Source organism: Pituophis catenifer, unplaced genomic scaffold, assembly GCF_029215685.1.
Source record: "Pituophis catenifer annectens isolate HBS135680 unplaced genomic scaffold, rPitCat1.0.hap2 SCAF_18, whole genome shotgun sequence".
In the NCBI taxonomy this organism is placed as follows: domain Eukaryota; kingdom Metazoa; phylum Chordata; class Lepidosauria; order Squamata; family Colubridae; genus Pituophis; species Pituophis catenifer.
The window spans coordinates 8,186,080-8,213,451 of record NW_027256898.1 but is presented as its reverse complement, the minus strand read 5'-3'; the positions used below and the strand labels follow the sequence as shown (position 1 = coordinate 8,213,451).

Below are 27,372 nucleotides of genomic sequence, written 5' to 3'. Positions count from 1 at the left end.
CTTCAACTCCCAGAATGCTCCAGCCAGCAGCTGGCTGGAGAATTCTGGGAGTTGAAGTCCACAAGTCTTAAAGCTGCCAACTTTGAAGACCTCTGCTCTACTCCTAACCTCTAAATCTATCTATGCTAGTAGTGGACAGGGAACCATTCCATTCCCACATGCAAATTGTGCTAAGTAATCAGACTTTGGGCTGGATTTGCATCTGTTTGGAACCCGAAGTTAGCAACCTGAAACCACAAACACTTGCAAGATTTTCAAATGCCTCTTTCCTACTTCAAATAAACTTTGGGAAGTCAATTTGGATCAGCCTTCATATAATGTATAAATATTTCTTGCTCCTTATAGAGAGGAGAGAGATCAGTTCCTCCTTGTAGTTTTATCTAGCAGCTCCTGGTGATGGCTTTTGAATAATTCCCACTGAAAATGTAAATATATTTGGCTTTTCCAGGTAGTTTCTTCTCCTCTTGCTGGCTTCTCCAGAAACAGCGTTTTTCCAGAAAGCCAGACAATTTTATCTAACCTGCTGCCTTGCATGGTTAGTCGTTACTGCCTTGTGTGTTTTCAAGAGACCCAAATTGAAACAAATTTCGGGAAGGTGCTGAGAAATTATCTCTGGGAAAGGTTCTCCTTCTTCTTCCAACAATTTTCCACGCTGCTGCATCTCTTCAACCTCAGAGACAAAGGTGTTGAGAAAACGAAGCCTGAGATAATTTATGGGCTGTTTTTTCATGGAAGAATATTCCACCAACGAAAGGAGAAAGGTTTCCGCTGAACGTTGGTGCCACAATGGACTTCCCCCGACAAGACGTGGTAGGAGAAAAAGTCATCAATGAATGTGCAGGAGAGGCCCAGTGGCTCCAGGAGGGAGCGGACTTTCACTTCTAAGCAACACTGGCCGTGGATGATGGGTCCATATGGCTTGGGAATGCCCAGGTGTTCCCCTAAGACGAGCATATTTACCTGCAGAGAACAAGACAAAGAATTGAGTTGGCTTCTCATCCATCTCTTTCTTCCAAGAAGAATAACAGAGTTGGAAGGGACCTTGGAGGTCTTCTAGTCCAACCCTCTGCCTGCTCAGGCAGGAAACCATCTACAATTTCAGACAAATGGTTGTCCAATTTCTTCTTAAAAAGAAGAATGTGCACCTCCAATGGTGGTGCACTCACAACTTCTGGAGGCAAGTTGTTCCACTGATTAATTGTTCTCACTGTCATAAATTTCTCCTTAGTTCTAAGTTGCTTCTCTCCTTGATTAGTTTCCACCCATTGCTTCTTGTCCTACCCGCAGGTTCTTTGGAAAATAGTTTCGCTCCTTCTTCATTTTTTCATTTTCATTTTTCATTTTATTAGATTTCTATACCGCCCTACTCCCGAAGGACTCAGGGCGGTGCACAGCCAAACAATAAAAACACATACAATACAAAATTTAAAAATAGAATAAAATCAAATTAAATAATTTTGGCCCCGACAAATTTAAAACCCCAAACTTTTAAAACCAATTTAAAATTGAATATATAAATATTAAATGATATTTAAAAATTTTTAAATTTTTTAAAATTTTAAAAATCTTTTATAAAAGAGAGGGAAATTTAGGCCAGGCCGGCCTGGTGAAATAGTAAGGTCTTTAAGGCGCGGCGGAAGGTGCGCAGATCCGGGATCCTCCGTATCTCTGGGGGGAGCTCGTTCCAGATAGTAGGTGCCCCCACAGAGAAGGCTCTCCCCCTGGGGGCCGCCAGTCGGCATTGTTTGGCTGACGGCACCCGGAGGAGCCCCTCTCTATGGGAGCGTACCGGCCGGTGGGAGGCTATTGGTGGTAGTAGGCGGTCCCGCAAGTACCCGGGTCCTAAGCCATGGAGCGCTTTAAAGGTGGTAACCAAAACCTTGAAGCGCACCCGGAAGACCACCGGGAGCCAGTGCAGCTCGCGCAGGAGAGGTGTTACATGGGAACGCCATGTCGCTCCCATAACCACCCGCGCGGCCGCACTCTGCGCCAGTTGGAGCCTCCGGGTGCTCCTCAAGGGGAGCCCCATGTAGAGAGCGTGGTAGCCCTTCAAATATTTTCATATTGAGTTTTTTCATTAAACTCAATACCCAATTCTTGCAATCATATCTTTGTATGTATTATCTTCCAGTTCCCTAAAATGATTCCCATCCCCATGTCTTTTTTCTCTGCTAAAGGGTTTAAAAGTCTAAGCTTTCCCTTTTTGAGTCAACAGGATTTAACCATTCTTCATGATTAGAAGCTATTGCTTAGAATTATCAGTGCTGGTTGGCCATTGTCTCCATTGCTACCCTTCCACATTTTAATTTTTTTAAAGAAAAGCTCCCTTTTGGCCACTACTCTTTTAATGGAAAGACATTGAATGCAATCTTTAAAAACTAAGATAAGAGAGGTGTACATTAACCATTGTACATAAGTGGTGAGGAGGTGGAGAGGATTGGTAGTTTTAAATTTCTGGGCATTTATATCTCGGAGGACCTCTCATGGACTATGAATGTTAACATGCTTGTGAAGAAGGCACAGAAGAAGCTGTACTTCCTGAGAACGCTCAGGAAGATAAATCTATCTCAGCATCTACTTCTGTCCTACTATCACAGCACCATTGAGAGTGTCCTGACATACGGCATTCTTGCATGGTATGGGAGCAGCTCTGTAGCGGACAAAAAACGCTCTACAGAGAATCATTAAAACTGCCCAGAATATCATCGGGCTCCAGCTTCCAGCCCTGGATGACATCTTCGAATCTCGCTGTTTGAGAAAGTTGCATAACATTCTCAGAGACTCTTCCCATCCTGCTTACAATCTTTTTGGACTGTTGCCTTCTGGCAGAAGATACAGAACAATTAAAACTTGGACCACACGTCTTCTGAATAGTTTTTATCCCAGAGCTATAATTGCACTCAACAATGAACTAAAGGGCCACCATCAGGGAGCTGTTGGACAGCATTACTTGGTCTGTTGTGTGGATGTTTGGGTGGTTTAGGGGTGGGGAATTTGTGGTGGGTGGGGATGTGTTTAGGGATTGTTATGTGTGTGGTCTTTGGGTGTTAAGTGAATTTCGTTGTATGGGTATACTGTGTATACATGTACAATGACAATAAAGTTATTATTATTATAAGAAAACTAGGAAATTTTCCAGTTTCTCCCTTTTGCTGATGGAAAGCATGGTAGATTATCCAAAAGGAGTATTTTTTTTAAAAAGGAAACTGGATTTTCCTGTTTTTCTTTGAAGACGTTTTGCTTCTCATCCAAGAAGCTTCTTCAGCTCAGAGCTAAAGAAGCTTCTTGGAGGAAAAGCGAAACATCTTCAAAGAAAAACAGAAAAGTCCAGTTGCCTCTTGAAAAAGCATCTTTGGGACAACCATGGCTTGGATGACTGAGAATCCTCCACAGATGTGGTAGATTATAAATCTCTGTTATTCTCTCCCTTGAACCTTGGAATTGAAACCCAGCTTCAGCCCCGTAGGATGCTCAGAAGGGATGCTTGCTTTGGCAAGACCAATGGAAAGGAAGGTCACTCACCATATCTGGGAACAGGGCTGTCGCGGTGGAGCCTTCGAGAGTGAAGAGCTGGGGGATATCAATGATGTCTCGTTCGGTCAGTCCAAGTTCTCGCTTTAAAATACTCCGGTTCCAGTCAATACAACTCTGGGAAGAGGGACAGAAAGACAAGTGTGTGTGTGATGGGTTCCCATCAGGTTAAAGCAGGGGTCTCCAATCTTGGCAACTTTAAGACTTGCGGACTTCCACTCCCAGAATTTTTTTTTTTAACATTTTTATTGAATTACATAATATTACAATTCAACTAATATCGGTTAAGCAGTGTTCATACATATACATATATATAGGTTACTTACATGGTGTCTCTTAAGTCACTTATTCCTATTAATAGTTACACCATCTCCTTCTTTTATTTTATCCTCCATCCACTTGTACCACCCTTCCCACACTATATAGTATTCCGAATTTTCATCATCATTTAACTCATACGTTAATTTACTCATCTCAGCTCATTCAAATACTTTTCTAATTATGTGCTCCTCTGATGGTAATCCCTTTTCTTTCCAGTATTGTGCATATATTATTCTGGCAGCCGTAATAATATGTATAATTAGATACTTCTTTTTTTTTCATATGTCCTTTTTAGTATTCCCAGGAGAAATGTTTCGGGCCCCAAATCAATGTTATCCTCAATTATTTCTTGTATCCATTTTCTAATTTTTTTCCAGTATTTCTTCGCTTCGGGGCATGCCCACCACATATGATAGAAGGTACCCTGATGATAGCCACATTTCCAACAATTTGGGCTTGCAGAGCCAGCAGAGGAATTCTGGGAATTGAAGTCCACAAGTCTTAAAAGTTGCCAAGTTTGGGGACTCCTGTGTTAAAGCTTTAATTCATATTAAAGGTATCCTTTAATATGGTATCCTGTCCTTAAGGTATTTTATACAAAAAGAGTTGTGGGACATGTTATAGAAAGGGACACCTAGGCTTAAAATATACATGCAGTTGTTGATTTAAGGAGTGATTTCAATCTTTCTAAAACGAAACAATAGTCCTTTGCTCAGTTGGAGACACCAAGGAGGTAGTATCAACTATGTGGTATTTCAAAGGATAATAGACCACTTTTCCATCGGATGCAGGGTTTTCTAAACCAAACGCAAAAAAGGACTTTTTTCTACTTGTTAGGAAATAAGAATTTCCTAGGGATTTGAAAACAGGCAGCTGGTAACTCCCTGTTACAATTATTTGACAGATGTCATCCTTAGATCCAAAAAGAGGATCTGACACCAGTCAAGGAAGGAAATTACTAAGAATGGTCTAGACAAAATCTTAGAAGTTGGCTGTTGCAAACCAGCTTCTTAGGAAAGTCTTATGCAAAGGAGCATCCTAAGATTCTGGGTTCATTTTCACACCTCTAAATCCTTGGTAAACGGTTTCTTAATGGTGGGGAATGAATTATGCAATGGAGAACTTCTGCCTTTTGCTGAGAATCAGTTTTTTTTTCTTTAATGTGGTGTGAATTTCCTACCTAATGTAGAAAATGTCACACTTTTGTTACTGTTTTACCTGAACATATTTGCTGTCTTGGCGCACATTTCTGTCCGTCAGGATCTCATCGACGGTAATTTTCCCCACCCTCCTTAGACCTGGAAAAAAATTAAAGATTTATACATGAGGATGGGTAGTCTGGTCTCCCATGGAATCAGCCGGGAAGAATAACCTTAGAGCTCACCTTCAAACAGGGCAGCCTTCCCATAACCTTCTTTTTGCTTCTCTTCAAACAGCTTCAAGCAAGCGAGGGGACTGGCCAGAAGAAGCCGGAAACCCTGCGTGGAGACACACACGCACACAGGAGGGTAAGAATCTGAGTTAAATTTTATTCCCACAGTATAACCGGATGCGGGATGTTTACTGTGGTTTGTTTCAGTGGTGAAATTCAATTTTTTTTACTACCATTTCTGTGGGCGTGGCTTGGTGGGCATGGCAGGGGAAGGATGCTGCAAAATCTCCATTCCCTCCCCATTCCTGGGGGAAGGATGCTGCAAAATCTCCATTCCCAGCCCAGTCCAAGGGAAGGATATTGCAAAATCTCCATTCCCTCCCCACTCCAGGGGAAGGATATTGCAAAATCTCCATTCCCTCCCCACTCCAGGAGAAGGATGCTGCAAAATCTCCATTCCCTCTCCACTCCAGAGGAAGGATATTGCAAAATCTCCATTCCCACCCCACTCCAGGGGAAGGATATTTGCAAAATCTCCATTCCCTCCCTACTCCTGAGGGAAGCATACTGCAAAATCTCCATTCCCTCCCCACTCTGGGGCCAGCCAGAGGTGGCATTTGCCGGTTCTCCGAACTACTCAAAATTTCTGCTACCGGTTTTCCAGAACCTGTCAGAACCTGCTGGATTTCACCCCAGGTTTGCTTCCTGCGATGTCAGTTGAACTAACATGCCGGTTAGTTAGTTAGAATGACAATAGAGGTACTCCTCGACTTACGACCGCAACGGAGACCAAATGTCCCGTTCCTAAGCGAGGCAGTTCTTAAGCTTGTTTTGCCTCATTTTACCACCTTTCTTGCCAGAGTGATTAAGTGGACTGCTGCCATTAGTATCACGGGTTGTGAAGTGAATTTGGCTTCCCCCATTGACTTTGCTGGCCAGAAGATCGCAAAAGGGAATTGTGTGACCGCAACCATCATAAGTATGAATCAGTTGCCAAGCGTCCGAATTTCAATCACGGGACCATGGGGATGCTGAAAATGGTCCTAAGTCGTTTTTTTCCCCAGCCCCTGTATAACTGAGCAGTGACTAAACTGTTGTAAATAGCAGATTACCTGCATAGACAGACCAATTCTATTATTTTACAGAGAAGGAAGATATTATAAAAGAAAAGTTCACACGGGGTTATGCAGATGGCTCAGAGAGCAACAGGTGATACCTGTCAGCGCTTCGACGCTGGCATAGAGAGCAGAGGAGAGAGAGAGGTAAGCTCTGAACTTTTGCCTGCTAAATCCCTTTGAAGTCGGGTTGTTGTGGAAATGAGGGGGGGAGACATTCCTGGGAAATGATGAGGCAAGAAATCTGAAGAATGACTTGGAAGATAGCCAATGAGAAGCAGAGATTTGGGGATCGGAAAGGGAGGGATTGGGGGGCAAAAGGTCAGTCTTATCAGCATCGAGTCATGATCCGGTGGCTGTGCTCAATTAAAGAAAAGATTTCCTTAAAGATTGGCAGTTTGAAAATTCATTTATTTTGAGATAGCATCGAAGTCTGACAATACCTTTGCAGCCAAATAAACTTTTGTAATCTATTAGCAATAGCACTTAGACTTATATACCGCTTCACAATACTTTACATCCCCCTCTAAGTGGCTTACAGAATCAGCATCTATTGCCCCCCAACAATCTGGCTCCTCATTTTACCGACCTTGGAAGGATGGAAGGCTGAGTCAACCTTGAGCCGCTTCAGGATCGAACCGCTGGCAGTCAGCGGAATTAGCCTGCAATACTGCATTTTAACCACTGCGCCACTACGGCTCATCTATGGCTATGCAGGTGAATGCAAGCTTAATTGGGAAAGGGAATTATACAACATAGAGTAATTGGCTTGGAAGGGACCTTGGAGGTCTTCTATGTAATCCAAGGGTCGGCAACCTTAAACACTCAAAGAGCCACAAAGGTCCTAACTGGAAGCCCCATTCAATTCTGGAGCCGACCGGAAGTCCAGTTCCCCCATCATAGTCTCCTCCTAGTGCAGCGTCCTTTTTCCTCTGCTGACCAGAAGTCCGGTTCCCCCACCATAGAGTCTCCTCCTAGCATGGCGTCCTTTTTCCTCTACCTGTCCTAACCGAAAGCCCTATCAATTGTGGAGCCGACCAGCAACAGGGAGCTGCAGCAGAGAGATGAAAGAGCCACATGCGGCTCCAGAGCCACACGGATTGCCGACCCCTGATGTAGTCCAACCCTCTGCCCAATTCCCACATCAATCCATACCTTCTTGCCTGGAGCCGGAACGAAGCTCAAGAATTCATCCACATGACCCACCGTCAGCCAGTCTGAATAAAGCTCTACAGGAGCTTGAACTTTCTGAGCGTAAAGAAAATCTCGGACAACTTTTGTCATTTTCCTGTTGCCGGATCTAAGCGTTGGATAAAGAGAGAAGCGTGAAATGCAGAAGTTCCAGAACAATTCTGATGTCCTACATGTCAAGAAGGATCTCTTGGGGATGTCTCTTTCGAGGTAAAGCTTATAGAAAAACTCCAGGTTTATGTCGCCTCTGGCTCTACATTATTGGTGGGGTAAATAGAAGATTTAGGTCTGGGCTTCCCAACCTTGGCCACCAAATGAGAAGAGAGAACTGATTGGAGAAGACCCTAACGTTTGGAATGATGGACTGCATCATTCTGAAAACGGCCTTCCCCATCCCACTGAAGGCCCTCCAGAGGCCTCTGGGGCGGTGGGGAAGGCCGTTTTAGCCCTCCCCAGGCTCCTAGAAAGGCTCTGGAGCCTGGGGAGAGTGAACAATGTGCCTTTCCCACCCCCACCCCCCAAGGCCCTCTGGAGGCCGGAAGCAGCCTGTTTCCCTACTTCTGGTGGGCCCACTAGGCCCAAAAATCAGTGGGTGTTTCGCTGCGCACTGAAGACCCTGTTGTTCTGTCAGGCAGGGCTATCAACATAATAATTTTAAATTGGGGTATTTTAAATTTTTGGGGTTTTAAATCGGCCAAATCTATTTAATTATTTTAATTTTTAATCATTGTTGTGTCTTGTGTTTTTAAATTGGCTGTGCACCGCCCTGAGTCCTTCGGGAGAAGGGCGGTATAGAAATAAAATAATAATAATAATAATAATAATAATAATAATAATAATAATAATAATAATAATAATAATAATGATGATGATTAAAACCCATCCCTGATGCAATTGACCAGCTATCTGCAAGGAATATAAATCTTTCCATTCCCCACTATCCTGTCAGAGCTGATGAAGCTTCTGGGATGAGAAGCGAAACGTCTTCAAAGACATAGAAAGTCCAATGGCCTCCTGATCATTTTTCTCTGCAGCTGTTTTCAGTCTTTGGAACTCCCTGCCAAGGGAAGCCAGCTTTGCTCCCTCTCTTGCTATTTTCTCCATCGGCAGGACTAATTTTCATCACCGATGACTTTGGTGCTTCAACCGGTTTGGCGACTGCAATGAGCAGAGGGGTGATTAACTTGCCTTCCTACTGCTTTTCATTTACTTTTGCTGAGTGCGGTTGGTCGGTAGATGACATTCAGGAAATAAATCTCAGTTTCCTTGTAACCAAGGCATCTACAGCAGAGGTGGGTTTCAGCAGGTTCTGACCAGTTCTGGAGAACCGGTAGCGGAAATTTTGAGTAATTCGGAGAACCGGTAGTAAAAATTCTGACTGGCCCCACCCCCATCTATTCTCTGCCTCCCGAGTCCCAGCTGATCGGGAGGAAATGGGGATTTTGCAGTAACCTTCCCCTGGATTGAGGTCAGAATAGAGATTTTACAGTGTCCTTCCCCTGGAATGGGGTGGGAATGGAGATTTTACAGTATCCTTCCCCTGCCATGCCCACCAAGCCATGCCCACCAAGCCATGCCACGCCCACCAAGCCACACCCACAGAAGCAGTAGTAAAAAATTTTGAAACTCACCACTGATCTACAAACTTGGTGGTCCGAGGGCGTACAGGCTGAAGAGCCCGAGAAGAGAAGGACCCATGACCATTTATAATCTAGCTTTCTGTTGGTCAGCTGGTAAGTCATGTCCAACTTTTTGCCACCCCATGAACAACATAAATGTACATTTTTATAATAACATTTTCTTTCTCTTCCCCCCCCCCACCTTTCCCCATTTATGATGATATGTGTGAATTTAGTAAAATGAAAAAGTAATTGAAAAGAAAGTAAAAACTGGGATTGCTCGAATACCACCTTGGAAAATACTAAATTGAAAATGAATACAACAATAGAGAGAGAATGGAGAGGGACAGAGGAGAGAAGAGAGGATGGAGAGAGAGGGAAAGGGAAAAGGAAAGGAAGAAAGAGAGAGAGAGGAAACAAGAGTAGGAGAGAAGGTTAGAAGGGAGGAAGAAGAGAGGTGTGGGGGAAAGGAAGGGGAAGGAGAGGAGGAGAAGCAGAGGAGGAAAGAAGAAAGTAGAAGAGTAGATGGAAGAAGGGAGGGAAAGGAAAGGGAGGAAAGGGAGAAGAAGGATTGTTGTAAAACAAGGGAGATGAAATGGTAGAAGAGCAACCCCGAATATTTATTTATTTTAATTTAATCAAATTTCAATAATTAAATTGTTTAGGATGAAGATTGTGTCAGTATGAAAGTTAAAAGAAAATATGTTTGTTAGATAAGAAATTGTACATTTAAGATATGTTTATGAGAAAAATAAAATAAAAAACTTTTTCAAAAAAAAAATAGAAAAAAAAAACCCAGCATGCCAGGCCTCCCTGTCCTTCACTTTCACCCCATTCACGTTTCTTGTGTCGATGGCTCTATCTAACCATCTCATCAAGACCCTACTGTTCCGACAGGCGGGGCTGTCAAATTGAATGATTTTAAATTGGGTTTTAATTTTGGGTTTTAAAATTCGGCCAAAACTATTTAATGATTTTAATTCATTTTAACTAGGATATTGTATATTTGTATATTTGTATTTTAATTCTGGCTGTACACTGCCCTGAGTCCTTCGGGAGAATGGGCGGTATATAAATAAAATAATAATAATAATAATAATAATTATTATTATTATTATTATTATTATTATTAGTTAATTTTTAGTGAGATTCACAGCCTTTGAGGGCGGTTAATAGCTCAGCAGCTGGAGTCCTAACCAAGGACCTAGGAACTGTTAAGGTATCGTCGGAGGATGTAAGCTGTTCCGAGTAAGGTGTTTTTTTGTAGAGTCAAAATGTTCAAGTCCGGCAAATTTAGAATTTCTAAATAGCAGGGTAGTCCTTTGGGTATTGCTCCAAGGGCTCCGATTACAATCGGGACAACACATGATTTCTTTTTCCACAGTCGCTCAACTTCAATTTGCAAGTCCCGATACTTTGTGAGTTTTTCTTGCTGCTTATCTTCAATCCGTGCATCACCAGGTATTGCAATGTCAATGAACCATACTTTTTTTTTCTTTTCAACTATTGTTATGTCAGGTGTGTTGTGGACCAAGTGCCTGTCAGTCCTATTATTATTATTATTATTATTATTATTATTATTATTATTATTATTATTATTATTATTTATTGGTTAATCTTTAGTGAGATTCACAGCCTTTGAGGCTGGTTAATAGCTCAGCAGCTCGAGTCCTAACCAAGGACCTAGGAACTGTTAAGGTATCGTCGGAGAATGTAAGCTGTTCCGAGTAAGGTGGTTTTTTGTAGAGTCAAAATGTTCAAGTCCGGCAAATTTAGAATTTCTAATTATTATTATTATTATTATTATTATTATTATTATTATTATTATTATTTGCTGCCCTCCCCTTCTCCTCTTGCCTTCCATCTTTCCCAACCTCAGGGTTTCTTCCAAAGAATCCTTCTTCTCATTTGGGGGCCAAAGTATTTGAACTTCAGCCTCCGTATCTGTCCTTCCAAAGGACAGTCAGTGTCGATTTCCATTAGGATCTACACTGATCGGAACTCCTTGAAGCCCAAGAGACTCTCAAAAGTCTTCTCCAGCAGTGCATAGTCTGGCTACCTGGCTGCAGGTTTTTTGGTGACCAGTTGTGATGTTGGCTCCTTCAAGTTGTATAAACTCCTTGGTTGTATAAACAGAGGCGTAGAATCAAAATCATGTGAAGTATTAGTATTAAATTAGTATTAGTGATAAATTAGTATTTATCAATCCTTAATAAGGCCACACCTGGAATACCGCATCCAGTTTTGGTCACCAACATTACAAAAAAGAGGTTGAGACTCTGGAAAAAGTGCAGAGAAGAGCAACTAAGACGATCAAAGGCCTGGAGGCTAAAACATATGAAGAACGGTTGCAGGAATTGGGTACGGCCAGTCTGAAGAAAAGAAGGACTGGGGGGGGGGAACGACATGATTGCAATATTCCAATATTTGAGGGGATGCCACAAAGAGGAGGGGGTCAACTTATTTTCCAAAGCACCAGAAGGCAAGACATGAAACAATGAATGGAAACTAATCAAGGAGAGAAGCAACCTAAAACTAAGGAGAAATTTCCTAACAGTGAGGACAATTAACCAGTGGAACAGCTTGCCACCAGAAGTTCTGGGTGCTTCAGCAGTGGTGGTTTTTAAGAAGAGACTTGACAGCCACTTGTCTGACATTGTATAGGGCAGTGATATTGTGTGCCAAAAGCGGGGGGAGCAGGGGGGTCACACGCGCACGTGCCCACACCCATAATTATATGCACCCCACCTCCCGCGCATGCGCTCCCGCCACTTTTGACACGCAATGGCTCAGTGGGCCCAGGAGGCCCGTTTTTTGCTCTCCCCAGGCTCCAGAGCCTCTCTAGGAGCCTCTCCATTTCGGGCTTCTGGAGGGTCTCCGGGGGAGGGTAGGCCATTTTTGCCCTCTCCAGGCTCCTAGAGAGGCTCAGGAGCATGAGGAGAGCAAAAAAGGGGCATTCCGGTCCCACCAGAAGTTGGCAAACAAGCAGTTTTCGGCCTCCAGAGGGCCTCTGGCGTGGTTGGGAAGGCCATTTTCGCCCTCCTCAGGCTCCTAAAGAGACCCTGGAGCCTGGGGAGAGCAAAAACAACCCTTCCCCACCCTCCGGAGGCAGGAAACGGTCTGTTTCCCTACTTCTGGTGGGCCCAGAAGGCCCGAAAATCAGCTGGCCGGAGCACGCATGCGTGCCAGACCTGAGCATGCATGCTTGCCAGACCTGAGCACGCATGCGCGCCAGAGCTGAGTTTGCATGCCCACTGATATGGCTCCACGTGACATCTGTGGCACGTGTGCCATAGGTTCACTGTCACAGGTATAGGGCCTCCTGCTTGAGCACGGGTTTGGACCAGGGGTGGGGTCTACTGACTACCGGTTCGCAATGGGGCCGCGCACATTTTGATGACGTCGGGGTTGGTGGGTGGAGCCGTCAGCCGGTTTTACTACCGGTTCTATAGAACCCATCTATAGATGGGTGGAAAACACTGGTCTCATGACTTCCTTACCCAGGAAAGCTGCTGCCTATGAGGATCCTCCCCAAGGAGTAGTTTTTTCCCTTGACCGAGACAGGTGGGCTGACGTCCAGGTTACCAAAAGAATCCAGACTGGACACTCTCCCGTTTTTGGGTTCCCGAGTGATGTACCCAAAATCAGGGCCCTTGACGGCAATAAAGACAAAGACGATAAGAGCATTGTAAAAGCCTTGAAATGATTATTCTTTTTTTTCCCCAAGAAAACAAACAAACAAACAAACAAATAAATAAGAGACCCACTGAAGAATCTTTTATCCCTTAGAAGCTGAAGTATGTCATTTGTGTCGCAAAGTTTCATGAAGGACTTTTCCGTATTTTTGGTGAAACAGGATAACTTAGTGCGGTTCAGATTCCTTCTGAAAGGCTGCAAGTCAATCCTTATCCTGTTGCGGTTCCTCAGAAGAAGGAAAAATGGCCCTGTTCCTTCTCTATTGTTCTAAGGAGGGGAGAATCTGATCTCTCTTGGCCGAGAAAGGGTGGGAGAAGTTGACTTACCAAAATCTTCTTGAAAGGAAATTCCTTCAGGCCCCGATTCCTGGGAGAATCGAAGACGACGGGGAAGGATTGATGAGGAGCCTCTACATAACCAAACTCCATCTCATCCTGTTAGGGAAAGAATGACAGAATAACAGAGTTGGAAGGGATCCTGGAGGTCTTCTAGTCCAGCTCCCTGTTCTGACCTAGGCTTCCTGAGTCAGTAAAACACATGAGTAGTCTAGTCCCAAAAACCTCTTTTATTGCAACAGCTGTGAATTCTGTTCATTCACAGATGAGTTCCAAATAGTTGTAAAGAGTCCTTCGGGATAAGGCTGATAATCACCCACCTTTATCTCCCTTGACACGCTGCCAAAGACCTAATTGGCAAAGCCACACAGAGTCCAGAATCAAACAAAGCTTCAGACTTTAAACTGCACAGAATTAACAATGTTACTTCCTGCAAAGGCCCATGTGCCTTTGCTCCTCTTTTAAGTCTTATGGGAGAGGCCAATCATCTCCAAGCCCTACTCCTGAGTCGTCCCTTTTGTTTTAGCTGTTCTTGCCTACTGGCAGCTCTGCGCATGCGCACACTGGGAACTGGCTCCCCGTTTCTCTGCCTCGCTGAGGTCCAACTCTGGAAGCTCCGGAGGCAGCACGTACCTCCCAAATGGCCCTTTCTTTGCCTCCAACACAGAGCCCTCGTCCGAGTCTTCCCCAGACTCCAGGACTGGCCCATGGTCCTCCCCAGCCTCCTCACTGTCCGACTCTGCTGCGAGCTCCACAGGCTGCTGGAGGACCATAACACTCCCTGATCAAGCAGGAGACTCTATACAAATGCCTTTCCAGTCTCTTCTTTAAGAAAACCGACAGCTTCTGGAGCCAAGCCATTCTAGTGATCATTTAATTCATTTTCACTGATTAATTGCTGAAAAGTTTTGGTCAAGGGGAATTCAGTCTGCATTTCCTGCGTTGGATAAGGAGAGCACATCTTTCTCCTTCTGTCCTGGCCACTTTTTACAGAGGCACAATTGAGAGTGTTGTAACAAACTGCATCACTGTTTGGTTTGGTGGCAGCAGAGCCTCAGATAGAAAGTCCATATAGAGAGTGGTGAGGACAGCCAAGAAGATTATAGGATGCTTGCTTCCCATTATTCAGGATATTGCTTATAAGTGTGATGTGCTTAGAGCTTAAATCATTGTTAGAGACCCCACACACCCACTTTACGGTCTGTTTCTGTTGCTCCGCTCTGGCAGGAGTTTTCGAAGTATTTCTAATAGGACTACCTGATTCTGTAACGGCTTTGTTCCCTATGTCATCCATCTGGTAAACTCTCAAGGTTCGTTTTTCTTGCCATGTACATAATTAAATCATGAGCCTCGAGCCAAGCTTCAAAAGAAATCCAGTTATTTATTGGGAGCTTCATGTCCGCAGGTTCCAAGTGAAGCCAACTCTGACCCCATGTAATTTATGACCCAGGCTTGACCCTGTTTCCCCCTTCCTCCCAGGTGTGTCATCAGTCATGTTCGCCAATGAAGCAATTTCGCGGGTTGTAGAGATCACACCCCTCCGGCCACTGTGGGTTAACCCGGGAGACAGCCTTGACAGAGATATGTCTGGAATGTGCTTTTGTTTTTGGCTGCTGTGCTGTTTCGCCATGGCTTCAAGTTCATTTTCCCATCCCGCTTGCCTATGGCAACTCGAAAGCAGGCCAGGGATGCCTTGCGAGTTGACATTTACATCCGAACAAGACTGTGTTGTTTCTCTGTGTCATATGCGGGTAAGTGCATCATTTTGTATTTATTTATTTATTTTGTCATGTTTTTTTTTTAAATTTGATTTATATGCCGCCCTTCTCCGGAGATTCAGGGCGGCTTACAATGCGCTAAGCAATAGCCTTCATTTTTTTGTATATTTATACAAAGTCAGCTTATTGCCCCCACAACTGGGTCCTCAATTTACCTACCTTAGAAAGGATGGAAGGCTGAGTCAACCTTGAGCCTTGGCGAGATTCGAACCTGCAGTAATTGCAGGCATCTGATCTTAATAACCAGCTTAATAACAGGGTGCCTTAGACCACTGTACTAAGGCACCCTGTACCAAGGCTCATGTTTATGTAGTGTATATTGGAGGTAGTAACCCTTTGAGAGTTGTATGCAAATAAATTTCATTTTAATATATGCTGATTAGTCTACATTCAAAGTGACAATAAAGTTAGTGTAAGTTTGGGTCCCAAATTTGTGTACCTGAATCCAGCGGTCTCCCCGGTTTTCAACTTCTGGGCAAATGGTTAATTTGCAGTTGGCTTTCCTTGCTAGAAGTTTTATCACCTCCAGGAATTTTCCATTGGCATTTATACCCTTCTCGATGCTAAATGACAAAGAAGATGGCAATAGAAATTGCAACTGAGAAAGTTAGATGATCAAGGAGTGTTCCTTTAATTTAGGAGGCCTCTTTCATAACTGCCCAGTTAAATTCCTGTCCTGTCCTGAGGAATTAATTCTCATTGGAGATGCATTTCCGAAAATCTAAATTTAGGGTTATTTTGGTTAATGAGTCTTGTTATGCCCAGGAAGGGAATCTTGCTGGTGTTTCATGGCTACCTGCAGACGAAGATCTCCAGGGGCCTTTGGGTGTTGGGGGTCATGAGCCAAGGAGCCACGTGGAAAATCACTGTATCCGTGAAAACAGGAGTGGCTGGTGAAGTCTGGAAAGAGAGGGAAGAAAATGTATCAAATTAGGACCAGCACCTTTCAACTCTAACTTGGATCTAACTGTTCCTCTGCCTCATTGAGGTCTGACTTTGGAGGCTCCGGAGGCAGTACGTACCTCCCAGATGGCTCGTTCTCTACCTCGATGCAGAGCCCTCGTCTGAGCCTTCCCCAGACTCCAGGACTGGCCCATGTTCCTCCCAAGCCTCCTCACTGTCTGACTCTGCCAGCTCCACAGGCTGCTGGCGGACCACAACAATCTCTCACTAACCTGAGTCTCAGCCTTTTTGAACCGGACATATCAACGGTTATATCCAAAGAAGACATCTGGGTGTTATGTTTGCCCCTCTGAACAGCTCTGGATCTCCCCTGCATTGCCCGCGGCTTCAAAGGAACTATTTCCTGTTTTGACTCATTGTTCTTTCCCAGGTTTATTAGCTCCCCCAGAGTGACAGCTGTCAAACTGATATAGTTGTGACAAATACAGGATGCCGTATTTTACAATGAAGACAGGAAAGCAGCAGAGGGATAAAGGCAGTGGTGAAATTCAACTTTTTTTACTACCAGTTCTGTGGGCGTGACTTGGTGGGCATGGTGTGGCTTGGTGGGCATGGCTTGGGCATGGCAGGGGAAGGATACTGCAAAATCCCCATTCCCTCCTCACTCCTGGGGGAAGGATATTGCAAAATCTCCATTCCCACCTCACTCTGGGGCCAGCCAGAGGTGGTATTTGCCGGTTCTCCGAACTACTCAAAATTTCCGCTACCGGTTCGCCAGAACCTGTCAGAACCTGCTGGATTTCAGCCCTGAATAAAGGCTAGTGAGAACCCATCTCACACCCAAAACACTGAGAATGAAATGAAAGACCAAAAATAACAGGCTATATATGGATCACGGATTACAATAAAGAATTACCGAGCTAGTCTGCTCCAACAAAGTGGCGTTTAAGGACACGAGGCCGTTGAAGTCTCCGTCTGGGAATGCGAGGCCCTCCACGTAAAACGTATGCTGTCCTCTTCCATCTGTAGGTTGCACCGTGTAGGACAGCTTGTCTGACCCCAATATGTTCTCGTAGTGGGAGACGGAAGTGTTTTCTGTTGAGGGAACAGCATCATATCCAGAGAGGTTTCCATCCAATGATAAAGAAGCCAACAGGAGTAAATAATAATAAGCCACGGAACCAACGCCTCTCATCCAACTTGCAATAGAGAGAAACTCTCAGAATGGAGATGGTTTCTGGATCTACTGCAAATGCAGATGGTGGCATCTCCTTTGAGGCTGGAAACAAAGCCCGTTTTGGTCTGGTTGATTTCTAGAAAGGAGAGTACCTGAAAGACACAGGCTACAGAGAAAAAGCAGTGCTTGAAATATCCTACAAGCTGCATGGACATTTAATCGAGTTGTCTACTTTATATAGAGGCTTCTCCAACCAGATGCTACAAAGCAGGGATGAAATCTACTTACCTTCCCTACTGGCTCGCTTCACTCGTGTATGTGTGTGTGTGTCACATGCGATTTTGGACCCTCTGCACATGCGCAAAGCCTGTGCATGCGCAAAGGGTCAAAAACAACATCCGGGCGTGTGGGCGGAGCCTTGCGCTGCTGCCGCTACTGGTTCTCTGAACCATGCACCGCCTCTGCTATCGGTTCACCCGAACTGGTGCGAACCGATAGCATTTCACCCCTGCTACAAAGCCTCCACACAATTCCCAGAAAGCATGTTGCAAGCTCTTCCATTGTGTAGAAGACCGAGAAAATGACTCTGAAGGACAGGAGGAGAAGCAGCTACCAAGGCAAAGGTCCCATAAGAGTGGTGTGTGATCCCGTTCCAAGAAACTCATCAGAGAAAATCTTTCAAGACAGATCCCTCCTTAGATCAAAAATGAGGTAGGAGAAGCCCATCCAGACCTGCCAGGTTCTGCCATTTCAACTAAAGATCAAGAGTGATCAAGAGGAGTTCTGATCTCGTTGGCTTTGATCTCTTTGTCTGGTCCACCTTGTTGGGCTGACCCATGGGAAAAGCAACGCGATGATATATTAACCCATAAGCACTGGAAGACTCCACCAAGCCAGGGAGCAAGGACCTAGCTCCTTACCAGCCGCGTGGAAAACTCTCACTTTTGCAGCATCAAACATGGAGATGTGAAGGATCAGTTTGTGGTTGTCAAAGATCCCTGCGGGGCTGTTGATATTGAGAATCATAAGGGACAAGTCCTGAAGATCTGGAAAAGAGAAGAGACAAGGGTTTGGTACGGAGACAGTAGGCCATCAGCAACGTCATCTTGGAGGTCCCACCAAGTGGAGTCTTGAGTTGTGAAGAACTCGCTCTTGGATTGCTTGTGTAGGATGGAAAATAAGCTGATCTTTCTGCAGAGAGATCTTAGCATTATGGGATACCCAAGAACCTTATTTGGTCATCCCAGGACCTTCCTTATTATCCCAAGAAAGGTGCAAAATTGATCCATTTGATTTCTACCTTGCTGATTTCACTATGTATTTCTCACTTCCGCACAGCTTTGATCCTTCGTTAAGCAGGGGTTTTCTGGATGCTGCTTTGGATCTTGTCCTCATCAGAAGAGATTGAATTGATTCCACCCTGAACTCATCCAAGCTTCTTTGGCAGAACAAACTCCCTCTTCTGTCACCCTCAGGCAGTAGAGCCAGGAGGAGAGTGACAGCCGTTGGCCCTCCTTTTCTCTTGGGGTTGGCTCACCTCTTACCAACCACCTGCCCTACCCAGATGTCATTGCTTCTTCAAACATTTATTATTCCCCCCATTCTCCTAAGGGCCTCAAGTGAATGACACTCCATAAATATTGTTGGATTAAACAAGACAAGGTCACAAAGATGATCCTTTTAAAATGTCAAACAGCAATAACAAAATACAATAATAGAGAGTATTTGGGGTGGAGGTTTTTTTTTTAGCCACAAAGTCCTGAATCCAAAAAGTGAAATCTTCATCTGGCCCCAAAACACAAAGAGCGTTGACATCAAGAGTGGCCTTCAGGAGAAGTTGACTCAAAACATGGGGTCCCACCGTGAAGAAGGCTCCAGATGTCCCATGATTCCATTCTTTCATTGTTATATGGATGCCTGAACACTTACCTGCCTGGGATCGCACATAAGGATAGGTGTGATCCATGTTTCCATAGCTTGGACCATCTCGGTCACAGTTCACCAGCAATACCGCACCTTCTCCGTCTGGGCCCCAGGTCCATTTGGTCTGTGGGGGAGAAGAAGAAGAAGAAAGAAGTGAAGGATTTCACCATGTCAAGGAGGACTTGAGTGCACCCAATGTGACTTCCAACATCTCTTTCAGCTTTAATGCGAAGAGATTGTCCATGTTTCAGAACGTCTCTATTGACCTCCCTTCCCCAACGTAACTTTTTGAAAGAACAGTTCCATAGCTCTGGAAGAAGAGTCCTTCAGTCTGCATGACCAATGGAGTCCAGAAATAGATCCTTGCATCCAACTTTACCTTGTTGGTGGCGTAGTTCTGGACAGTTCCGGTTCGACCAGTATCGGCATCCAGGGAAAGGGCTAAGAGAGGGACAGAGTTAAAACATTATCTTTCTTCTGCCTTTGTGCTTTCACTTCTCATGTCCAGGACTCTAAAAGAGCTTGAAAACAAGTTTATCCTCCATGTTACCTGGTGTGAGCAAAACTATAATTCCCACCCTTGTTCGCCATGGCGTCCTACCTACCCTACCCTTCACACAGAATTGTTGAGAAACTTTGCAAGGCTAACCCAAAATAAAGCCGGAATCCACAACGTCCCTTGCAGGATGGAGAAATTTTTGAGAGGTGTGCCACCTCCTGCTCCGGGGGCCTTAAGAACATAGGAGAAAGTGCAGGTTGTGGGTTAAACTGGTACTTACCTACACATGTGATGTACACCCAAGCTTCGGCAATCGGCGTGCTCCCGGTTCGATCGTAATAGGACACTCTGATCTACAAAGAGAACAAATGGCCAACTCACTTGCTGAGCTGTCAGACAGGTTAATATGTCAGTTTCCCTCCTGTTGAAACACGACCTGTTTGAGCCCATATTCTGTCATGCACCAGGAAAATACAGATGGCTGGACAGAGAAGTGAACGCAAAGAAGTTCCTAACTTAAGCTTTACACCTCAAGAAGGGCTTACTTATGAGTAGGACCTTGCTCAGGGCCCCTCTGGGATTTCTGATCTTCTCTTCTGAAGACTCTCTCTCTGCTAACCTGGCCCAAAGACCCTTGGGATGCTATTCCCCACCATCTCAGTGGAGCATCAATGCTAGGTCAGCATTGTTCTGAATCACGAAGCAGACTCCTTGTCCGGACAAAAAAACCCCTTTATTTCATTCACAGTGAATTCCTCTCCAGCAAATCTTTCCTCTCCCACAGTCTTAAGATAGTTCACAATGACCAATCTTTATCAGGCTCTGAGAGTGGCCAGGCCGATATCTTTCAGACACCTACGATACTTGGCAAGAATGCAGTAATGAACTAATTGTCTCCTGCAAACTCCACTTCCCTTTCGCTCCTCTTTTATTCCCTCTGGGAGGGGCCCTTCATCGTCCACCTGTGGCCTTACTCCCAAGTCGACCCTTGTTCTTTAGCTGTTCCCTTCATCTGGCAACTCTGCCCATGCGCACACTGGGAACAGGCTCCAGCTGTTCATCTGCCTCACTGATGTCCGACTCTGAAGGCAGCTGATAACTGGCATATGGCCCTGGCCCCCTCTCTGCCTCTGATGCAGAGCCTTCATCAGAGCCTTCCCCAGACTCCAGGACTGGCCCATGTTCCTCCCCAACCTCCTCACTGTCCGAATCTGCCACCAGATCTGCTGGCTGCTGGCAGGCCACAACAAAGATATCCCCCTCACCTTGTTGTCGTTGACCGCACTGCTAACCGCCTTCAGAGACACGATGACCTCGGTGTCTGCGTCAAGAGGCCACCTCTTCGAACCTTCAGGCTTGGGAAGGTGTTTGGGGTCATAGGTCACGTAGACCTGGAGCCCGCCTGTGCCACGGGCTTCAAAAGACGTGGTCCCCCTGGGCCTGGAGCTAAGGTCAAACCAAACAATACAGGTATGTGTGGAATTACTCTACACTACTTGTTTTTTCAAGAACTGATCTAGAGACGGGGCTTTATCTGCACTGCAAACATCGATGGCCAACTTTGGGGTTTGACTCACTGTGTGTGCAGTTTCTGAATTTGTGGCCAGGAAGAAGACTTGCAAAACCAAGAAGGAAATCCCTACTTTTTGGGTGAATTTAAGCCCGAAGGCTACAGCTACTCCAGGTTTGGGTTTGAAGCAGAGGTCGGTTTCAGCAGGTTCTGACCAGTTCTGGAGAACCGGTAGCAGAAATTTTGAGTGGTTCGGAGAACCGGTAAATACCACCTCTGACTGGCCCCACCCCCATCAATTCTCTGCCTCCCGAGTCCCAGCTGATCTGGTGGAAATGGGGATTTTGCAGTACCCTTCCTCTGGAATGGAGAGGGAATGGAGATTTTACAGTATCCTTCCCCTGCCACGCCCACCAAGCCACACCCACAGAACCGGTAGTAAAAGTTTTTGAAACCCATCACTGGTTTGGAGCATGTGCAAAGAAAAAAAATAAAGAGAAATGAGGGGACTCTTCTGCGACCTTCTGACAAGCAAAGCCGATGGGGAAGCCCAGATTCACTTAACAACCGGGTTACTAACTTACTTATCAACTGCAGGGATTCACTTAACAACTGTGGTAAGAAAGGTCATAAAATATCTCACTTAACAACAGAAATTTGGGGCATCTTTGTGGTCACAAGCTACTTCTGCTGACCGCCAGCTGCCACAGTTTGGCAGTTCGATCCTGACCGGCTCAAGGTTGACTCAGCCTTCCAATCCTTCCGAGGTCAGTAAAATGAGGACCCAGATTGTTGGGGGCAAGAGGCTGACTCTGTAAACTGCTTAGAGTGGGCTGTAAAAGCACTGTGAAGTGGCCTATAAGAGCTATTGCTATCTTCCTTCCTTCCTTCCTTCCTTCCTTCCTTCCTTCCTTCCTTCCTTCCTTCCTTCCTTCCTCCCTCCCTCCCTCCCTCCCTCCCTCCCTTTCTTCCCTTCCCTTCCCTTCCCTTCCCTTCCCTTCCTTCCCAGTGGTTAGAATGCAGTATTGCAGGCTGACTCTGCCCACTGCCAGGAGTTCGATCCTTACATGGTTGACTCAGCCTTCCAATCCTTCCGAGGTCAGTAAAATGAGGACCCAGATTGTTGGGGGCAAGTGGCTGACTCTGTAAAACTGCTTAAAGAGGGCTGCAAAGCACTATGAAGTGGTGTACATGTCTAAGTGCTATTCCTATTAAGAATGATGGAGCAGTGGTGAAATTCAAATTTTTTACTACTGGTTCTGTGGTCGTGGCTTGTTGTGGGTGTCAGGGGAAGGATACTGTAAAATCTCCATTCCCTCCCCACTTCTGGAGGAAGGATATTGCAAAATCTCCATTCCCCCCTCCCCGCTTTGGGACCAGCCCGAGGTGGCATTTGCTGGTTCTCCAGACTGCTCGAAATTTCCGCTACCGGTTCTCCAGAACCTGTCAGATTTCACCCCTGCTGTGGGGGCAAAGCAGTGGTGCGTTGCCCCCGGTTCGCAGCGGTTCTATAGAACCGGTAGTAAAACTGGCGGGAGGCTCTGCCCACAGACCCTGATATCATCAAAACGTGCGTGTGTGCGTGTGCGAGCGTTGCGAACCGGTAGTAAAGGTAAGTAGAACCCACCCCTGGGGCAAAGTGGTTAGAATGCGGCATTGCAGGTTAATTCTTCCAACTGCCAGCAGTTTGATCCTAACCGGCTCAAAGTTGACTCAGCCTTCCATCCTTCCGAGGTGGGTAAAATGAGGACCCAGATTGTTGGGGGCAAGAGGCTGACTCTGTAAACCGCTTAGACAGGGCTATAAAGCATCATGAAGCGGTGTCTAAGTGCTATTGCTATAGGGTAGAAAAGGGAAAAAATTACATAGGGAAGAAGAAGGAAGAAAAGGAGAGAGGGAAAGGCTCTCTTCTCTTTCTTTTCTTCTCTCTCTTCAATGTCTTGCAGCGACTTGTTAAGAGATATATTATTCTGTCAGTACACACAATTACACTCAAAAGGGGAGAGTCCATGGCTTTAAATCTTCCCACAAACACTTCTATCGCCGTCTCCTCTTGTAACTGCCTTCCACAGGATTTACAAGCTGTTGTAGCACAGCCACGGACCAACAGCTCCGCTGCGAGAATTTATACCAATGCTGCTTTCCATTTACATGAAAAGAGGCTCCGATTTTTTCCTCCTCCGTCGTCCGCGGAAGGCATGGATTAAAATGCTCCTTAAAAGTCGATTCCACCATGCAAAATTAAAAACCCTCCGCAAACTTTTTTAACTCACTCTCGGCACACTCCCGCGTACACCAAGGAGAGAAAGGGCAAGAAATCAATAAAAGCAGGAAGGGTGGCCTGTTTAATGGTAAAGGGTTAATGGTAAAGGTTAAACGTATGTGCTAGTCGTTCCCAACTCTAGGGGGTGGTGCTCATCTCCGTTTCAAAGCCGAAGGGCCAGCGCTGTCCGAAGACGTCTCCTTGATCATGTGGCCAGCATGACTCAACACCAAAGGCGCATGGAACACTGTTACCTTCCCACCAAAGGTGGTCCCCGTTTTTTCTACTTTCATTTTTTTTTACGTGCTTTCGAACTGCTAGGTTGGCAGAAGTAACGGGAGTTCACCCCATTACGTGGCACTAGGGATTCGAACCGCTGAACTGCTGACCTTTCGATCGACAAGCTCAGCGGCTTAGCCACTGAGCCACCGCGTCCCTTCTGTTTAACTGACCTGATCATAAAAAGAATTCCTGCGCACCCTTGGTGTTTGACAGGAAGAAGAAAAGTTTTGGATGCAGCCACGAAAGTAACCAAGAATTTTGGGTAACCTTTAGAGATGGACAGTTTGAATGACGAATTTGTTTTGACGGGATCTTCTGCGACCCAGAAACGGTTGAGTAAAAAAAATGTGACATCAAAAGCAGCCCTTTTGCTTATTTATTCCACATTCCAGGATTTTTTTTACTGCTGAATCCTGTGGTTTTCCTCTCTGAGCCTGCACACATTCCAAATTACTCACCAAGGTGACCGGGTATTACTCAGTGGGATTGTTGTTTTTTTATCCTTTTTCAAAATAATGCATGGACATGTTTTCTGTCCTACCTGTGTGGTTGAACAACAATTGCGTACTCTTAGAAGGAAATGCAGATGGAACGCAGTGGCTCAGTGGCTAAGATGCTGAGCTTGTCGATCGAAAGGTTGGCAGTTCAGCAGTTCGAATCCCTGGGGCCGCGTAATGGGGTGAGCGCCCGTTCCTTGTCCCAGCTTCTGCCAACCTAGCAGTTCGAAAGCACGTAAAAAATGCAAGTAGAAAAATAGGGACCACCTTTGGTGGACAGCGTTCCATGCGCCTTTGGCATTGAGTCATGCCGGCCACAGGACCACGGAGACGTCTTTGGACAGCGCTGGCTCTTTGGCTTTGAAACGGAGATGAGCACTGCCCCCTAGAGCCGGGAACGACTAGCACATATGTGCGAGGGGAACCTTTACCTTTACTTTAGAAGGAATTGCAGTGGACCCTCAAAAGTATAATTACACCCACATTTTAAACAATGCCTCCTCACTTGAGCCACGGTTTCTTAAATCAAAATATAAAATGCACCGCCATGCTGAAATAAACGGTGGAAAATGTCATCAGCAAGAAAAGCTCCATTTTTTGGAGCAGATTGACTTTTGTTGACTCAGAAATGTGTGTGTCACATTTAAAAGGTTTTTTTATGCCAAAATTGTGCATGTGGCACAACAGGGTTTCTTATCCCTCTCACACTGAAAAGTGCAAGCTGAAAAGCAAGAGAAGAAAACATCCAGAAATCTTTCAATTTTTTTTAGGAACGTGTTTTCAGCGGTGCATGTGAAATCCCTCGGAGTTGTAAATCATAGTTCCCTATCAACTTTTTCGTTTTCCTTTGCACAATTTGGTTCTCTGCACATTTTTTCTGCAAAAAAAATAATAAAATAAATCGCACCTGGGCGTGACAGGGGACAGAAATAGCACCTTGCTCCCAGGGGTGTGCACCACTCACATCTGCATTTCAGGTTTTTGCACGCCTAGTACGTTTAGCGCAGGGGTCTGCAATCTTAAACACTCAAAGAGCCATTTGGACCCGTTTCCCACAGAAAAGAAAACACCGGGAGCCACAAAACCCTTCCCGTGCCTGACTATTTCTTGAGCGGCCACAAAACTAGCATACGTAGTCGAATTAAACGTTCTATTTTCTTCTGAAACTTTTCTTTTCCTGGATTTATCCATGGTTGGCCTACCAGGAGTTGAAAAGCTCAATAAATCGCGTGCCGGCAGGTGTCACACATTGGCGGTTGTGACGCATATTTTGAATGACGGAGCCACAGCAGAGGGGTGAAAGAGCCACATGGGGCTCCAGAGCCGCAGGTTGCTGACCCGTGGTTTAGCAATTCTGATACCCCATCCTTGAAGATTCAAGGGAAAGTTTTATTTTTCCTCCGACTTGCTGGGTTGTATTTTGTCATCTTCTTAATTGTAAAGCCCTCTCTTTCAATCTCTCTCTCTGTTATCGTAATATGATTTGATCTGAAGCCCAAATCTTGTCATTGGGATTCCAAATGAGGATGGTAGAAAAAGATTCTTCATTTTGAAGGATTGCAGTGTTACCCGTTTCTTCTTTGCCTTTATGAAAGACGGGGGGGGGGGGGGAGAAAAAGGCATTTTGCTCCTCTTATCAAGAAAACAAAATAGATGGTATTCATCAGCTCCCCCAGAACTAGGCTGATCTGGAAGGAAACTTGAGATAGAAGCCAATTTGCCTTCTGCAAGCTCAGGAGACCGAAAAACAAGCGATAATCAAATTCTGCAGAACTAAAGCTGAGATAGCTTTTGTTTTCTTTCCATTCTCTCTTTTTTAAGATAGCTTTGGGTTTTTTTAGAAGAAAAAACTATAACACATTTGGATTAGCTTTATTTTTCATTATTAATAGCTCCTGGGGAAATTCAGGAGGCTGACAAAGAGTCAATGATTTCTTTATTTCCTGACTGATCCTTGAGAGGGTTTGCATTCCCTCATTTCTGGCAATGCATTGTTCTCGGTCGTGAGTTCTAAACTACCATTTGGGAAGACTATTTATTCGACGCTATTTTTTTTTTAAAAAAACTTTAAATAGCATTTATTTTAAACTGTCCTGCATCTTACTCCTCGTATATCATCTCTTGTCCTCCTGGGCCTCCTTAGGTGGTCTGCCACAAGAGGTTGGATCAGTAACGGAGTACTGTCACCTGTACTAGGGATTCGAACCGCCGAACTGCCGAACTTTCTGATCGACAAGTTCAGTGTCTTAGCCACGGAGCTCAGCTAGTCCAGGTGTGGAAGTGGAAGGAGAAAGAGGAACTTGCAAAGGCATCGCCCAAGCTGAGATTGGAAGACCACCAGGCCCCACGAGGTCTTCTTTCTGCACCCAACACAAACTCTCTTGAAGACTCGCGGGACTTACCTCTTGATGTCTAAGGAAATCTCCGTCCCCAGCACACAAACCGCGTAGCTCGGCTGCTTGGTGGACACATGAACTACCCTCTGCTTGTTCATCGTGGCTTTCTGCCAAACCAGACCTTCAGATCTGAAGAACCCAAGATCTATTACGTGGTCAAACCAGCATGATTAGCTCAGGAGATAGAAGACTGTCCTTGTTCTGCTTGTCTGACGTCCTAATGGGCAGCTGCTTCTTCTTCTTCTTCTTCTTCTTCTTCTTCTTCTTCTTCTTCTTCTTCTTCTTCTTCTTCTTCTTCTTCTTCTTCTTCTTCTTTTCTCCTCCAGCTTTTATAGACTGTTCTGGGGGAGGAACGAGGAGGAGGAGGTGGAGGTGGAGGAACGATGGTGTGAAATTCAGCCTAAGTCTTCATCAAGGCTGAGGACCAGGCAACGTTGGATCATCAGGGAGGTCCTACTTAAACTGAAAAGAGCAGGTGTGAGAAATGCTATAATTTAGTTATTCCAGTGTGTTTTGAGCAGGTTACTCAGAAAGCCATCAGGTTCTGTGTTTGGTTGGCAAGGAGAAATAGCTCAGCCAGGAATGCTTCATTCCCTGAGTACTGTACAAATAAATAATTTCCTTTCCTCTTTCATCACTATTATTTTTAATTCTTTTGAAGAGGTGACTTCTAAATCACTGTGCAGAGGTTTTTCCATGCTCTTTCCAGAGTTTTGCTTGGCTGACTTCCTGCAGTTGACAAGAACCCTTGGCCAAAAAAAAAAAAAAAAAAATTAAGGAAACGCACGTAGGAAAACCCAAACAATATTTTCAAGTGGATCCTTCACCATCTTTCTAAGTTTTGTGGCAATATCTTTTTTTTTTTAAAAATAATGTTTTTTAATGCGAGCTGAAGACGTGGCTCTTCCGCCAATTAAACTGATCCGGTTGGGGGTACACTGGTATAATTTTAAATCGTTTTTAA

At 45.0% G+C, this 27,372-nt stretch overlaps 1 protein-coding gene across 1 annotated transcript; it reads right to left on the bottom strand.

Moving 5' to 3' along the window:
- Window positions 1-726: 726 nt before the first annotated feature.
- LOC139325913 (protein-arginine deiminase type-1-like) lies at window positions 727-26,506 on the bottom strand. The gene is made up of 17 exons (XM_070955947.1): window positions 26,415-26,506; window positions 20,726-20,906; window positions 19,741-19,813; window positions 19,341-19,402; window positions 18,968-19,085; window positions 17,959-18,084; window positions 16,791-16,956; window positions 16,040-16,046; window positions 15,755-15,858; window positions 15,398-15,521; window positions 13,172-13,279; window positions 12,650-12,801; window positions 7,495-7,639; window positions 5,237-5,330; window positions 5,071-5,150; window positions 3,523-3,648; window positions 727-960 (listed from the first exon to the last, which is right to left on the bottom strand). Exons 1-17 carry the CDS (start codon window positions 26,504-26,506, stop codon window positions 727-729), a joined length of 1,992 nt encoding a protein of 663 aa, XP_070812048.1.
- Window positions 26,507-27,372: the final 866 nt, after the last annotated feature.